Source organism: Pleuronectes platessa, chromosome 3, assembly GCF_947347685.1.
Source record: "Pleuronectes platessa chromosome 3, fPlePla1.1, whole genome shotgun sequence".
Lineage (NCBI taxonomy): Eukaryota > Metazoa > Chordata > Actinopteri > Pleuronectiformes > Pleuronectidae > Pleuronectes > Pleuronectes platessa.
Genome location: NC_070628.1, coordinates 1,142,127 through 1,159,104, shown reverse-complemented (window position 1 = coordinate 1,159,104; position 16,978 = coordinate 1,142,127). Strand labels below are relative to the sequence as shown.

The following is a 16,978-nucleotide window of genomic DNA, read 5'->3' as shown; positions in this document are numbered from 1 at the left end:
TGAGTGAGTGTGAGTGTGTGTGTGAGTGTGTTTGTGTGTGTGTCAGTGTGTGTCTGTGTGTGTTTGTGTGTGTCAGTGTGTTTGTGTGTGTCTGTTTGTGTGTGTGTTTGTCTGTGTTTGTCTGTGTTTGTCTTTCTGTGTCTGTGTGTGTGTGTCTGTGTATGTGTCTGTGTTTGTGTCTGTGTGTTTGTCTGTGTGTGTGTGTGTGTGTGTGTGTGTGTGTGTGTCAGTGTGTATGAATGTGTGTCAACGTGTGTCAGTGTGTGTCAGTGTATGTCAGTGTGTGTCAGTGTGTGTGCGTGTGTCTGTTTGTGTTTGTGTGTGTGTGTGTGTGTGTGTGTGTGTGTTTCTGTGTGCGTGTGTGTGTGTGTTTGTGTGTGTGTGTGTGTGTGTGAGTGTGTGTGTGTGAGTGTGTGTGTGTGTGTGCGTGTGTGTCAGTGTGTGTCTTTTTGTCAGTGTGTGTCTGTTTGTCAGTGTGTGTCTGTGTGTCAGTGTGTGTGTTTCAGTGTGTGTCTGTGTGTCAGTGTGTGTGTAGCAGTGTGTGTCTGTGTCTTTGTGTGTTTGAGTGTGTCTGTGTTTGTTTCTGTGTGTTTGTCTGTGTGTGTCAGTGTATGTCAGTGTGTGTCTGTGTGTGTTCGTGTGTCTCTGTGTGTCTGTGTGTGTGTCTGTGTGTGTGTCTGTGTGTGTGTCTGTGTGTGTGTCTGTGTGTGTGTGTGTGTGTGTGTTGTGTCTGTGTGTGTGTGCATGTGTGCGTGTGTGTGTGTGTGTGAGTGAGTGTGAGTGAGTGTGAGTGAGTGAGTGTGAGTGAGTGTGTGTGAGTGTGAGTGTGTGTGTGTGTGTGTGTGTGTGTGTGTGTGTGTGTGTGTGTGTGTGTGTGTGTGTGTGTGTGTGTGTGTGTGTGTGTGTGTGTGTCAGTGTGTGTTTGTGTGTGTTTGTGTGTGTCAGTGTTTGTCAGTGTGTGTCAATGTGTGTCTGTTTGTGTGTGTGTGTTTGTGTGTGTGTTTTTGTGTGTGTTTGTGTGTGTGTGTGTGTAAGTTTGTGTGTCTGTTTGTGTGTCTGTTTGTGTGTGTTTGTCTGTGTTTGTCTGTTTTTGTCTGTGTGTGTCTGTGTGTGTGTGTCTTTGTGTGTGTCTGTGTGTGTGTGTCTGTGTATGTGTGTGTGTGTGTGTGTCTGTGTATGTGTCTGTGTGTTTGTCTGTGTGTGTCAGTGTGTGTGCGTGTGTCTCTGTGTTTGTGTGTGTGTGTGTCTGTGTGTGTGTCTGTGTGTGTGTCTGTGTGTGTGTTTGTGTGTGTGTTTGTGTGTGTGTTTGTGTGTGTGTTTGTGTGTGTGTTGTGTATGTGTGTGCATGTGTGCGTGTGTGTGTGTGTCTGTGAGTGTTTGTGTGAGTGTTTGTGTGAGTGAGTGTGATTGAGTGTGAGTAAGTGTGAGTGTGTGTGTGTGTGTGTGTGTCAGTGTGTGTCAGTGTGTGTGTAACAGTGTGTGTCTGTTTGTGTGTGTGTTTGTCTGTGTTTGTCTGTGTTTGTCTGTGTGTGTCTGTGTGTCAGTGTGTGTCTGTGTGTCAGTGTGTGTGTTTCAGTGTGTGTCTGTGTGTCAGTGTGTGTGTAACAGTGTGTGTCTGTGTGTGTGTGTGTGAGTGTGTCTGTGTTTGTTTCTGTGTGAGTGTGTGTGAGTGTGTCTGTGTTTGTTTCTGTGTGAGTGTGTGTGAGTGTGTCTGTGTGTGAATGTTTCAGAGTGTGTGAGTGTGTGAGTGTATGTGTCAGTGTGTGTTTGTTTGTGTTAGTGTGTGTGTCTGTGTGTTTGTCTGTGTGTTTGTCTGTGTGTGTGCGTGTGTGCTTGTGTGTCAGTGTGTGTCAGTGTGTGTCAATGTGTGTCAGTGTGTGTCAGTGTGTGTGCGTGTGTCTCTGTGTGTGTCTGTGCGTGCGTGTGTGCGTGCGTGTGTCAGTGAGTGTTTGTGTCAGTGAGTGTTTGTGTCAGTGAGTGTTTGTGTCAGTGTGTGTCAGTGTGTTAGTTTGTGTCAGTGAGTGTCAGTGTGTGTGTGTGTCAGTGAGTGTTTGTGTCAGTGTATGTCAGTGTGTGTCAGTGTGTGTCAGCGTGTGTCAGCGTGTGTCAGTGTGTGTCAGTGTGTGTGTGTGTGCGTGTCAGAGGAGTTTTTAACAAAAAGGGGATTTACCAGGGTGAGGGTCACATGATCACGGTTTGTATGAATGTTGTGTTTTCTGATTTAATTCTCACAGATTTGATATTTTCTTTAATTACAGACTCAGTGGTTGTGGACTCTCAGTGACTCACTGTGAAGTCGTGGCCTCAGCTCTGAAGTCAGACCCCTCACATCTGAGAGAACTGGATCTGAGCAACAACAAGCTGCAGGATTCAGTAGTGAAGCTGCTGTGTTCTGGACTGGAGAGTCCAAACTGTCGACTGGAGACTCTGAGGTCCTTAAATCCTTCTTCACTTTTCAGACTTTCTTTCTTATTGGGTCATTATTTATTTAAATTGTCTCAGTTCTGCTCTGCTCACTGTCCCTCAGTCACCTGTCACTCACCCAGCCTGTCAGTCACGTCCACCTCATCAACTCCATTCACCTGCACTCACCTGCTCCTGATCACTAAGAAAGTGTCAGTAAATAACATGTGGACTGAGGCCGAGCACTCGTCCTCCTCAGGTTTTCAAAATAAGACACATTCTTATTGAAACACGTTGGACAGTTGATAAGTATAGAAACAAACAGGAAGTGACATCAGGAGCCATCCCTACTTTAAACAGTGTTTAATTACACAAACCTGCTCAGTGACCAACACACAGAGAAGAAGCTGATGAATGAAACAATGGTCCAACATGTCTGATCTGATATTTATCTTCAGGTCACAGACTGGACTGAGGTCAGCAGCATGTTGAGAGTCTGTGTTGACATGATGACGATCCACAACAACAGGAGGACACATTCTAATATTCATATTTCTTTAACCAGGTTGGAGTGGTGCAGTCTGTCAGAGATCAGCTGTTCTTCTCTGGCTTCAGCTCTGAGGTCAAACCCCTCTCATCTGAGAGAACTGGATCTGAGAGACAACAACCTGCAGGACTCAGGAGTGAAGGAGCTTCTTGATCTACAGCAGAGTCCAACCTGTCGACTGGAGACTCTGAGGTCAGTAGATGGTTGGAGTCAGTCCACGCTGCTTTCATCAGTATGTTACTAAACACAGTCAGTATCACAGATCCAGGGTCTGTGCTACCAAGCAGGATTTGTGGTTATCAGGTTAACTTCAGGTTTAGTTTTTTCAGTTCTACGAAGCTCGTCCACTTCTTAACCAGGTCAATCACCATGGTAACTTCTGATGACAGCTAACCTGCTCCAGGTTCAGTTGGAGATCAACCCGTATAGAAGCTCCGCCCACTGACCACAGTGACTCTACACTGTTGTGTGGTGCACACTCTCCTTAAAGGGACGGATAAGGGAAGTTTAAATCAACGTCTGGTTGGTTCAGTTGATCTCTAACTAACCCAGAACATCTCAATGTCTCCAGACTCATCCTGTCCCCAAAACACCAGATGACCTCAGCTTCCTGGAGACAGGTCCATGTGTGTGTCCTCAGAGACAGTGAGACAGTGTGTGTCCTCAGAGACAGTGAGACAGTGTGTGTCCTCAGAAACAGTGTGTGTCCTCAATGTCAGTGTGTGTCCTCAGAGACAGTGTGTGTCCTCAGAGTCAGTGTGTCTCCTCAGAGTCAGTGTGTGTCCTCAGAGACAGTGGGTGTCCTCAGAGACAGTGTGTGTCCACAGAGTCAGTGAGACAGTGTGTGTCCACAGAGTCAGTGTGTGTTCTAAGAGTCAGTGAGAGGTGTGTGTCCTCAGAAACAGTGTGTCCTCAGAGAAAGTGTGTGTCCTCAGAGACAGTGAGACAGTGTGTGTCCTCAGAGTCAGTGTGTGTCCTCAGAGTAAGTGAGACAGTGTGTGTCCTCAGAGATAGTGTGTGTCCTCAGAGTCAGTGTGTGTCCTCAGAGACAGTGAGTCAGTGAGTTTCCTCAGAGTCAGTGAGACATTGTGTGTCCTCAGAGTCAGTGTGTGTCCTCAAAGTCAGTGTGTGTCCTCAAAGTCAGTAAGACAGTTTGTGTCCTCAGAGACAGTGAGTGTCCTCAGAGACAGTGTGTGTCCTCAGAGACAGTGGGTGTCCTCAGAGACAGTGAGATAGTGTGTGTCCTCAGAGTCAGTGTGTCTCCTCAGAGTCAGTGTGTGTCCTCAGAGATAGTGTGTGTCCTCAGAGATAGTGTGTGTCCTCAGAGATAGTGTGTGTCCTCAGAGACAGTGTGTGTCCTCAAAGTCAGTGTGTGTCCTCAAAGTCAGTAAGACAGTGTGTGTCCTCAGAGACAGTGAGTGTCCTCAGAGACAGTGTGTGTCCTCAGAGACAGTGAGATAGTGTGTGTCCTCAGAGACAGTGTGTGTCCTCAGAGACAGTGAGATAGTGTGTGTCCTCAGAGTCAGTGTGTCTCCTCAGAGTCAGTGTGTGTCCTCAGAGACAGTGGGTGTCCTCAGAGATAGTGTGTGTCCTCAGAGTCAGTGTGTGTCCTCAGAGACAGTGAGATAGTGTGTGTCCTCAGAGTCAGTGTGTGTCCTCAGAGATAGTGTGTGTCCTCAGAGTCAGTGTGTGTCCTCAAAGTCAGTAAGACAGTGTGTGTCCTCAGAGACAGTGAGACAGTGTGTGTCCTCGGGGACAGTGAGATAGTGTGTGTCCTCGGGGACAGTGTGTGTCCTCAGAGACAGTGAGTCAGTGTGTGTCCTCAGAGACAGTGAGACAGTGTGTGTCCTCAGAGACAGTGAGATAGTGTGTGTCCTCAGAGTCAGTGAGACAGTGTGTGTCCTCAGAGACAGTGAGACAGTGTGTGTCCTCAGAGAAAGTGAGACAGTGTGTGTCCTCAGAGTCAGTGTGTGTCCTCAGAGACAGTGAGATAGTGTGTGTCCTCAGAGAAAGTGAGACAGTGTGTGTCCTCAGTCAGTGAGACAGTGTGTGTCCTCAGAGACAGTGAGACAGTGTGTGTCCTCAGAGACAGTGAGACAGTGTGTGTCCTCAGAGACAGTGTGTGTCCTCAGAGACAGTGTGTGTCCTCAGAGACAGTGAGACAGTGTGTGTCTTCTTGTCTTCCACTCGTCTTGTTAGTAAACAACAGATTCAGATCTCGTGGCCTCGAGTTATTTATCTCATTCACACGTTATTATGTCGTGGTCACGTAATATATTTTGACCAGATGCCACCAGGGGGCGCTGTAACTTACACAAGCTGGACCACAGCTGACAGCCTCACACGAGGGACAGAGACGGTGTCGTCTTCATCTGATCTGAGACAGTTTGTCCTCTCACTTCATCAGTGAAGAACTGATCAGGTGGATCTTTGTCACAGCTCTGAGATCAGTGGGACTGAAGCCTCTCCTCATCACATGGTAACCAGGAGCTCTTTATACAGAGCAGAACCTCTGCTGAGGTCCATCTGTCTCCTCTGGTCCCAGTTTGTCAGAAGCAGATGTTCATCAACACACAGTGAAACATGGCTTCACCTGTAACAGCAGTAAATCCACCTCTCAGGTGTCCACTCTGCACTTTGACATGCAGAGGACACACACTGAGCTCTTAGCGTGTTCATTCCAACACGTGAACATGAAGCAGAGAGGAAGCTGCTCCACCTCTGAACAGGACTGAAGTCCCTGCTGCTCTTTCTACTGGATGAGCTGCATCACTGACTCACAGCTGATGAAGAGAGTCTCTGTGACACTGATGTCTTCTTCTCTCAACAGGTGGAGGGGGAAGGGGTGGAGCTGAGTGTGAAGAGGACAGTGTGAAGAGGACAGTGTGTGTGGACGGAGGCTGAGCTGTGTCCTGAGGATCCAGAGGCTGAAGCAGCAGCAGCTTGTGTGTAGTCTCCAATCTACACAACCCCTAATCTGCATGTGTTTGTGAGATGAAGCCGGAGCACCTGGAGAAAACACGGGGAGAACATGCAGACTCCACACAGGAAGACCCCATCTGAACCGGATTCAAACCAGCAACCTTCCTGCCCCGATTGTGTTAATTCACATGAAGAATGTGTTTATTGAAATGACACAACACAAGCAGAATATATAAACCCTCTATAAAGAGTCACATACAGTGTGTTTAAGTTTGTCTTTATTATTGTCCACCTTTGTCCCTCAGTGTGTCTCCATGTGTGTAGAACCACATTCTGTGTAGATGTTTGTTTATGATCTTAAAGTTCCTGGATTCACGTCACAAATTGATTTAGTTCAACACAAAGTTCAACACATTGAAATCACTTTGAGTTTAAAATCAGAGTTTTGTCTTTGACACAAAAGATCAAAACTCTGGACTTAAAAATGGGACGTTTTCATTTCTGCATCAGGTGCAGAGCGGTGGTGGCTTTTCTCCTTTTGACCCACAGGTGGCGCTGCAGTATAACAGCAGCACATCCCAGTCAAAGCCTTTATATTCAGTCTATGAGTCAAACACATGGATCATTTCCTCTGTGACAAACCAGATGTAACGAGAAGAAAAACATCTCAGAGAGAAAAGTTCTGTTTCTACTTGTCTCTGCTTTAATGCTCAATAAACATCCTTCCACCGACTTCACTGGAATCATGACTCAGCTTTTCTTTCCTCTTCAAACCAACTGGTGGAAACATCTCGTCCTTGGTGCATGTCACAACCTAGGGTGGAAATGACATACAAAACACGGACGTGGTACCAGGTAATACTAAGGTTTTATTTCAGATTTCGTTCCCTACAATTGTTCAGCCCAAGTCAAGTTAACAAAAACGTCTGCAACCAATCAATACACGACGCACAGGTACGAAACAAAAGATTAACACAACACCCCCGCTGCTGGGCCAAGACCAGCCTCCAGCCGTCTCTGCTGCAGGTCCAACAACCCCGACGGAGGAGGAGCCAGAGCCTTTTAACCAGTCCGGGACCTGCGCGCCGGGTGCACCCAGTTACAGCTCATCAGCCAAAACAGCCAATCTGCATACAGCGATCAGAGGGCACAAACAGGGGGTTAGATACAATACCGGCACAGGCCAGCAGGCCGTCACACCCTCCCCCTAAAAAGATGGAAACCCCCCCCCCAGGTTTTCACCTGTCCCAATGTTTACACAATAAACAAAAACAAAATTCAGTTAAACATATAAACATTACTCAGCACACATAGGGGCTCGTGACAATGCATCTGCAACTACATTGTCAGAGCCCCTAACGTGGCGAATATCCAAGTTGTATGGCTGAAGAAAGAGACTCCATCTCATCAGCCGTTGGTTTGGGTTCTGGAGAGAATGTAGAAAGGTCAGTGGGTTATGGTCGCTAGAAACAACCACGGCCGAACAATGCCCACCCACATACACCTCGAAATGCTGGAGTGCCCATACGAGCGCGAGGGCCTCCTTTTCAATCTCAGAATAATTCAATTGGTAATTCTTGAATTTTCGAGAAAAGAAACATACAGGCTGTTCTACGCCAGTGTCATTTTCTTGTATCAACACCGCTCCAGCGCCGACGTTACTGGCATCCGTTTGAATTTTAAATGGTTTGTCCAGTCGTGGAGCCATCAAAACGGGTGCAGAGCTTAACAGAGCTTTAACCGAGTCAAACGCGTTTTGACAGGTGTCTGTCCACGTATAAGTGGCCTTTGCTTTTAACAAACTAGTCAATGGCGCGACTACGGACGAAAAGTTTCTGCAGAAGCAGCGGTAAAAACCCACCATCCCGAGGAAGCGCATTAATTCGCGTTTTGTAGCAGGAACAGGGAACTCGTCAATAACCTGTACTTTGGCCCTTCCCCACTACCTTACCCAGGTAGGTCACGGTCGCTCCAGCAAACTCACACTTTGCCAGATTAACCGTGAGCCGTGCCTGTGCAAGGCGCGCGAGGAGCAGTCGCAAGCACTCCAGATGTGATGCCCAGGTATTACTGACCGTAACCACATCATCCAAATAAACAGTTACTCCTTCCAGCCCAGCCACAACACGATTCATTAATCTCTGAAATGTCTCTGGGGCATTACGCAGCCCGAATGACATGACACGATACGAAAATAACCCTTTAGGTGTGATAAAACGGAAACTTCACGAGCCCTCTCAGTTAACAGCACTTGCCAATATCCTTTAAGGAAATCCAATTTGGTGACGAATTTGGCTGCTCCGACTTCATCAATACAGTCCTCTATACGAGGGAAAGGAAACGAATCAGGTTTGGTTACAGCATTGAGTTTGCGATAATCAGTACAAAAACGAAACGTACCGTTAGACTTTTTAACCAATAAGCATGGCGAAGACCAGCTGGAGAAAGACGGTTCAGCTAAGTTATTGTTAAGCAAATACTGAACCTCTTCGTCCTGACTTTCCTTTTTCCCGATAGGCACTCGATAAAAACGCTGCCGGATGGGCTCAGCACCCCCCACATCGATATCGTGCTCCAGTAAATCAGTCTGTGTGGGCACATCAGAGAACAACACTTTAAACTCCCCAAGCAAATCAGTGAGCTCTTGGCTCTGAATCGAATTTAAATGTTTTAGGACGGACGGCATGGCCAGCAATGTCTCGGAATTCTTTAAACGTCCTTGTAACACACAATCATCGGTTGTGTTAAGCTCCTCCCCCTCTGATGCTGCCACCATCAAAGTTGCGCGAACCAGCGAGGAGCTGTCCACTAGCACCAGAGAGGAGCTGTCCACTAGCACCTGAGAGGAGCTGTCCACCAGCACCTGAGAGGAGCTGTCCACCAGCACCTGAGAGGAGCTGTCCACCAGCACCTGAGAGGAGCTGTCCACCAGCACCAGATAGGAGCTGTCCACCAGCACCTGAGAGGAGCTGTCCACCAGCACCTGAGAGGAGCTGTCCACCAGCACCTGAGAGGAGCTGTCCACCAGCACCTGAGAGGAGCTGTCCACCAGCACCAGAGAGGAGCTGTCCACCAGCACCTGAGAGGAGCTGTCCACCAGCACCTGAGAGGAGCTGTCCACTAGCACCCGAGAGGAACTGTCCACCAGCACCACGGGATCGATCGTTTTCGAATCGCGCCGCTCCTCACGAGTATGAAACGGTTTCAAGAGATTAACATGACATCGTTGAGTGACATTCCTCCTGTCGGGGGTCGAGATCACGTAATTATCATTCAGACCACGATGCAGGACCTTATAGGGTCCAGCGTACCTGGCCTGAAACGGTGAATCAAGTACCGGAAGCAGGGCGAGCACTAAATCACCAACAACAAACGTTCTGTGCTCCGTGCGACGATCGAAGAGTGTTTTCATTTTCTTCTGGGACTCCTCCAGCCGTTCCCTAGCCATTCTCCAGGCAGAGGAAAGACGGCGGCGGAAACCCAGAACGTACTCAGACAAATTATCAGGCGGTTCTGAATCAGTCCATTGATCATGGAGCACTGACATCACCCCACGCACACGGTGCGCAAAAACAAGATCATTTGGACTAAAGCCAGTACTCTCATGCGTGACCCCCCTGGCTGCTAACATCAGCCACGGCAGGCCCTCCTCCCAATCGCCCCCTAACTCGACACAATATGCACGAAGCAGTGATTTCAGCGTTGAATGAAAGCGTTCCAAAGCACCTTGGCTCTGAGCGTGATAAGCGGTTGACAGATTTTGCTGAATTCCCAATTGCCTGAGAACGTCTTTGAACAATTTGGAAGTAAAGTTACTCCCCCGATCAGACTGCACAACTTTCGGTAACCCGAAAGTTGAAATAAATTGACTCAGTGCTTTAACAATTGCTTTCGTGTTAATAGAACGTAATGGAAAAGCAGCCGGTAGCGAGTGGTCTGGCACATAACCGTGAGCAGGTACTCACAGCCTGTTTTAGAGCGAGGCAGAGGCCCAACATTGTCAATGATAAGGTGATCAAAAGGTCGACTCGCAGTCGGAATCGGACGCAACGGAGCCGGCTTCAGCATCACATTGGGTTTACCTGTCAGCTGACATGTTCCGCACGTTTTTACAAAACTGGCAACGTCGTGCTTAACTCGCGTCCAGTGGAAATAGCACAAAATGTGATCATATGTTTTCTGTACACCGGCATGACCAGCGAGCTTATCATGAGCGGTTTCGAGTACCAGCAGACGAAATTTAGCAGGCACCACCACCTGGACAACTGGATCACCAACAAAACAATCGGCGTGAGGAGACCACTTCCTTAACAACACGCCGTCTTTAACGAAGTAGCCCCCCCGCTTTATTCCGAATTTCATGGTCAACGTTAACGAGTTCAAAGAGTGATTTCAATGTCTCATCTGATTTTTGCTCTTCTGCCAATTCCTCACGTGATACACAGACGGGATAATCAGCGAGCGAAAAAGACTTTGATTTAGTTGACTGCACTCTCTCGGTCTCAGTTCTTCGACTGGCAGAGCGAGTCACTACACATGCGGTAAACACCTTCGGATACTTTTCAGCACTCTCACCGGTGGACAGCGGCTCTTCAGTAACCACCAGAGGAGAAGACGTATCTGACCAGATGCGTCTACCTGCCAGCTGGTTCCCGAGCACCACTGAGATGCCATCAATAGGTAGTGCAGGCCGAACACCAAGCTCCACGTCTCCCTCCACTAGTTCACACTCAAGAGAGACAGTGTGCAACGGCACTGAAATTGTGTTTAAGCCAATTCCACGAATCAACAGCGAATTCCCAGTGTAAGACTCATTAGAGAAAGGCAACACCGACCCTAATATAAAAGACCCACTAGCCCCAGTATCCCTCAATATTTTCACTCGGACTTTATGACCACCAACAAGTGACACAAAGCCCTCAGAGATGAAAGGATCAAACGTCACCTCGCGGTCTGCCACACACGCAGAGGCGCACGCAGGCCGGTCAGTTGGCAGCTCCAAGTCAGGGATCGCAGGCACTGGAACAGCCAGGATCGAAGCCTCAGCAGTCGTGTTGAACGATTGAGCTTTCTTTGCTTTGAGCACTGGACATTGCCTTATCCAATGACCTCTTTCAAAACAGTACCCACACGTATCCTTATCCAGAGCAGGCCTTTGCACATATTTCTGTGCAGACTGCTGCTCTTGAGCTCGAGGCACAGGTATAACGTTAGGCCATGATCGAAAATTACCTCCATCCATTTTTCTACGATCTACTCGTGACCGGTGCGTCAGCTCCCATTCATCAGCCAGCACGGCTGCCTCGGAAGCCGTGCGCACCTTACGCTCCACAATGTACGTAGCTACACCTTCGGAGAGCGTGTCCTTATACTGCTCTAACAAAAATAGATCGATCAAATCATCCACTGTAGTAATATTTTCGGATCTTCGTCAACGAGTAAACTGCAAAGTCAAAGCTCTCACGAAATCAACATTCGTTTGCTCGTATATCCTCCGCATATTGCTGAAACGAAAACGGTAAGCCTCTGGCACCAGTTCGTATGCTTTCATCACTGCAGTTTTCACCTTCTCATACACCTGACTGTCTGCCACAGACAGTGCCGCATAGGCGAGCTGAGCGCGGCCGGTCAACACACACTGGAGGAGCAGAGTCCTCTCCACGTCTGACCAACTGTGCGCATCAGCTACCCGCTCGAACAATTGAAAAAAAGTGTCCACATCAGCCTCTCTAAATGGTGGAACTAAACAAATCTTCTTTTCAACGTTCAATCCAGTAGGTGACTGTCCACCTGGCATTCTACCATCCCGCAGCAGATCGTTGCTGCTCTTGATCCAGTTTTATTTTCTCAACCTCTTGCGTGAGATGGATTTTATCAAGCTCCGTCTCCCTCTGCATTACAAGCAGAACCTTTTGCTCCTCAAAAGTAAGCGCAGTGTTGCCAACTTGGCGACTTGGTCGCTAAATCTGGCGACTTTCCAAACCCTCATGGCGACTTCTGGTGATATTAGAGACTTTCTGGTGTTTTGGAGACTGACGTGAAAGCACGTATCGTTCTGCAGTGACTGTCCTCAACGAGCAGCGGGTGATGCCGTGAGCCCCTCCGCCATCCCAGCGCACTCACAGGCGGTCAGTCTCCCAGTAGCCTTGCGCAGCAGTCCCAGCTGCAGTCAGAGCAGAGGAGACCCACACTCCGCGTCCTCCAGACAGCAAATTAATCGCTGATCCTGCCCTGGCTTACAGAGCGGGATGTAAGTGTCAGTGTATCTTCACTGTCACTGGAAAACATGAGTCATGTTGCAGAGTCCACATCTCTCGTGTGGAACGTGGTGAAACTGAAAACTGAACCAAACTTAAGAAGAAAAAAATAAATAACTTGCTCTGCCATAGTATCTCTTTTGGATCATTTTGCTGGTCCCGAGGCGGATAAAGGAGGAGGGCTGGACGTAGAGCTAGAAGTTCCACCCCACATATCATTTTGATTAAATTGATATTCTAACATTTAACAATACAGGACAAAATAGATTTATGTATGTGGGTGTAGATACAGCATTAAAGTCATGAAGTTATTTTGAGAAGTGATGGCCTATTTCTATGGCAAGTTAAAAAAAAAAAGAATCAACAGAAAAATACGGAAGCGTATTCCATTCACTTTTATTTTTTAATTTTTGGGGCATTTATCTCCGAGATAATTATCTCAGAAAAACAGAATAATTTTCTTTGTGAAGTGAATATAATATGCTTCTGCAGAAGAAAGCTTATTTTAAGTTCCAAACATATTCAGGGTGTTTTTCTCTCACTTTCTGTACGTCCTATAGCGACCATTACATTATGCAAATTAGGCGATGACGTCATTTAGCGACAATTAGCGACTTTTAGGACAGCCAATAGCTACTTTCCTTACTGAGGAGTTGGCAACACTGAGTGAGCGCGTGTGGCGCCGGTGGCTCAGATGGTGCCGCTGTAGTTGTTAGCACCTGCTGATCCACTAACCGGCCACCACTACGCACCTAACTCTCTCTTTTAACCTCCTTTGTAATACGGAAACGACGATGTCATAATTGTCTCCTCGATTAACTGCTCCTTTGTCATTGAGTTTAATAACTCAGCTGACGGAGTCTGGATAAAAACAGTCACAATTTTTGAAGTCATATTCCCCAATTAAATTGTGAGCTGCTATTGAGATCAACAAATGACCCGACACCTGTATAAACAGTAGACCCTGCTCCTCTTCAGGTGACGTGAGACCGGGGATTTTAAGCACCGAGCCCGTAAATCCGAAAGAGCCACCGCTTGATAATGGCTCCACGGAAATCGGAAATGCCACCGAGACGACCGCTCCAGGTCCCTGTCACCCAAAAATAACAAACAAAAATAACAAACCACGCATCCGAAGACACGCACTAATCTTATCTCAGGTAATTTATTGATCCAATTTTCCAAATCCAGGTTCAATCAGACAAAATAACACAACGACGTTTACTCACCCCTAATTATCCAACTTCACTACAAACTGGCGTTTCTTTCTTTCTTCTGGACGAGCCCCCATATGTCACACCCAGAGTATGAATGACACGACAGAGCGGACGGTAGTTTTACCAGGTTCCATGATGGGTTTATTGTAGAACCTCAGAGGTGCAGATATTCAAACAAAACAACGCACAAGACAAAACGAATGCTCAGCACGACCCCCCCGGTGCTGGCCAAGCCCCCCCGCCCAGCCTGTGTCTGCTGCAGGTCCAGCCCCCCCGAGGAGGAGGAGGAGGAGCCAGAGCTTTCAAGGAGTCCGGTGCACCTGCGTACCAGGTGCACCCAGTTACGGCTCGTTACCTCCAATCAGCAGCACTGCACACGGAGACCAGGGACACAAACAGAGGGTTAGACACCTGTCATGGAAAGGTACAGGCCAGCAGGCCGTCACAGTGTGTGTGTGTCAGTGTGTGTGTATGTGTGTGTGTGTCAGTGTGTGTCAGTGTGTGTGTGTGTGTGTGTGTGTGTGTGTGTGTGTGTGTGTGTGTGTGTGTGTCAGTGTGTGTGTCAGTGTGTGTGTGTGTGTGTGTGTGTGTGTGTGTGTGTGTGTGTGTGTGTGTGTGTGTGTGTGTGTGTGTGTGTGTGTGTGTGTGTGTGTGTGTGTGAGGGGATTTACCAGGGTGAGGGTCACATGATCACGTTTTGTATGAATGTTGTGTTTTCTGATTTAATTCTCACAGATTTGATATTTTCTTTAATTACAGACTCAGTGGTTGTCGACTCTCAGAGACTCACTGTGAAGTCGTGGCCTCAGCTCTGAAGTCAGACCCCTCACATCTGAGAGAACTGGATCTGAGTAGAAACAAGCTGCAGGATTCAGGAGTGAAGCTGCTGTGTTCTGGACTGGAGAGTCCAAACTGTCGACTGGAGACTCTGAGGTCCTTAAATCCTTCTTCACTTTTCAGACTTTCTTTCTTATTGGGTCATTATTTATTTAAATTGTCTCAGTTCTGCTCTGCTCACTGTCCCTCAGTCATCTGTCACTCACCCAGCCTGTCAGTCACGTCCACCTCATCAACTCCATTCACCTGCACTCACCTGCTCCTGATCACTAAGAAAGTGTCAGTAAATAACATGTGGACTGAGGCCGAGCACTCGTCCTCCTCAGGTTTTCAAAATAAGACACATTCTTATTGAAACACGTTGGACAGTTGATAAGTATAGAAACAAACAGGAAGTGACATCAGGAGCCATCCCTACTTTAAACAGTGTTTAATTACACAAACCTGCTCAGTGACCAACACACAGAGAAGAAGCTGATGAATGAAACAATGGTCCAACATGTCTGATCTGATATTTATCTTCAGGTCACAGACTGGACTGAGGTCAGCAGCATGTTGAGAGTCTGTGTTGACATGATGACGATCCACAACAACAGGAGGACACATTCTAATATTCATATTTCTTTATCCAGGTTGTGGAGCTGCAGACTGTCAGAGATCAGCTGTTCTTCTCTGGCTTCAGCTCTGAGGTCAAACCCCTCTCATCTGAGAGAACTGGATCTGACACTAAACAACCTGCAGGACTCAGCAGTGAAGGAGCTGTGTGGTTTTCTACAGAGTCCAACCTGTCGACTGGAGACTCTGAGGTCAGTTCACTGACTGACTTTTGTAGATCTCATATCTATAAAACATAATTTATACACAATTTATCAAACTTAATTCTAATTTAACATAATTCCTCTTCATACATAACTTGAACTCATTCATTAATTAATCTGTGACATTTTAAATATTCAGCTACTTGTTAAAACATTGAGTTTAGTTCTGGATTTCCTAAACTGATCTGCAGGACAGAGACCGGGTCCAAATAATCTATTTGTACTGAATCAGGACTCGTTTTTAGTCCAACATGTCTGATTTCATATTTATCTTCCATGTTATGAGTCTGTGTGACATGAATATATGTCTGTTATTTTCACACATGAACTCAGTTTAATTTACAGTTAAGTTTTATTCTTTATCCAGGTTGAGGGGCTGCAGTCTGTCAGAGATCAGCTGTTCTTCTCTGGCTTCAGCTCTGAGGTCAAACCCCTCTCATCTGAGAAAACTGGATCTGTGCTCCAACAACCTGCAGGACTCAGGAGTGAAGGAGCTTCTTGATCTACAGCAGAGTCCAACCTGTCGACTGGAGACTCTGAGGTCAGTAGATGGTTGGAGTCAGTCCACGCTGCTTTCATCAGTATGTTACTAAACACAGTCAGTATCACAGATCCAGGGTCTGTGCTACCAAGCAGGATTTGTGGTTATCAGGTTAACTTCAGGTTTAGTTTTTTCAGTTCTACGAAGCTCGTCCACTTCTTAACCAGGTCAATCACCATGGTAACTTCTGATGGACAGCTAACCTGCTCCAGGTTCAGTTGGAGATCAACCAGTATAGAAGCTCCGCCCACTGACCACAGTGACTCTACACTGTTGTGTGGTGCTCACTCTCCTTAAAGGCTCGGATAAGGGAAGTTTAAATCAACGTCTGGTTGGTTCAGTTGATCTCTAACTCACCCAGAACATCTCAATGTCTCCAGACTCATCCTTTCCCCAAAACACCAGATGACCTCAGCTTCCTGGAGACAGGTCCATGTGTGTGTCCTCAGAGACAGTGTGTGTCCTCAGAGACAGTGTGTGTCCACAGAGACAGTGAGACAGTGTGTGTCCTCAGAGTCAGTGTGTGTCCTCAGAGACAGTGAGTGTCCTCAGAGACAGTGTGTGTCCTCAGAGTAAGTGTGTGTCCTCAGAGACAGTGAGACAGTGTGTGTCTTCAGAGACAGTGTGTGTCCTCAGAGTCAGTGTGTGTCCTCAGAGACAGTGAGACAGTGTGTGTCCTCAGAGACAGTGTGTGTCCTCAGAGTCAGTGTGTGTCCTCAGAGACAGTGAGACAGTGTGTCCTCAGAGTCAGTGTGTGTCCTCAGAGACAGTGAGACAGTGTGTGTCCTCAGAGACAGTGTGTGTCCTCAGAGACAGTGAGACAGTGTGTGTCCTCAGAGACAGTGAGAAACTTTGTGTCCTCAGAGTCAGTGAGACAGTGTGTGTCCTCACAGTCAGTGAGACAGTGTGTGTCCTCAGAGACAGTGAGACAGTGTGTGTCCTCAGAGACAGTTTGTGTCCTCAGAGTCAGTGAGACAGTGTGTGTCCTCAGAGACAGTGAGACAGTGTGTGTCCTCAGATACAGTGTGTGTCCTCAGAGTCAGTGTGTGTCCTCAGAGTAAGTGAGACAGTGTGTGTCCTCAGAGATAGTGTGTGTCCTCAGAGACAGTGAGACAGTGTGTCCTCAGAGTCAGTGTGTGTCCTCAGAGACAGTGAGACAGTGTGTCCTCAGAGTCAGTGTGTGTCCTCAGAGACAGTGAGACAGTGTGTGTCCTCAGAGACAGTGTGTGTCCTCAGAGTCAGTGAGACAGTGTGTGTCCTCAGAGTCAGTGAGACAGTGTGTGTCCTCAGAGACAGTGAGACAGTGTGTGTCCTCAGAGACAGTGAGACACTTTGTGTCCTCAGAGTCAGTGAGACAGTGTGTGTCCTCAGAGTCAGTGAGACAGTCTGTGTCCTCAGAGACAGTTTGTGTCCTCAGAGTCAGTTTGTGTCCTCAG

The 16,978-nt window shown here is 47.4% G+C and overlaps 1 protein-coding gene across 11 annotated transcripts in view; it reads left to right on the top strand.

The window, feature by feature from the left end:
• The window catches only part of LOC128431920 (NACHT, LRR and PYD domains-containing protein 12), a 237,406-nt gene that overhangs the window by 67,429 nt on the left and 152,999 nt on the right, over positions 1–16,978 (top strand). For 10 of the 11 annotated variants that reach the window (XR_008334755.1, XR_008334749.1, XM_053417666.1 and 7 more), the window contains exon 8: positions 14,816–14,989. Coding sequence is in view for 9 of the 11 variants with exons in the window: in XM_053417666.1 (XP_053273641.1) it covers positions 14,816–14,989 (174 nt within the window). In the remaining 2 variants the exon portion in view is untranslated. Of the gene's footprint in view, positions 1–14,815; positions 14,990–15,368; positions 15,543–16,978 lie in introns of all 11 variants that reach the window. The other variant, XM_053417674.1, reaches the window with a different exon arrangement.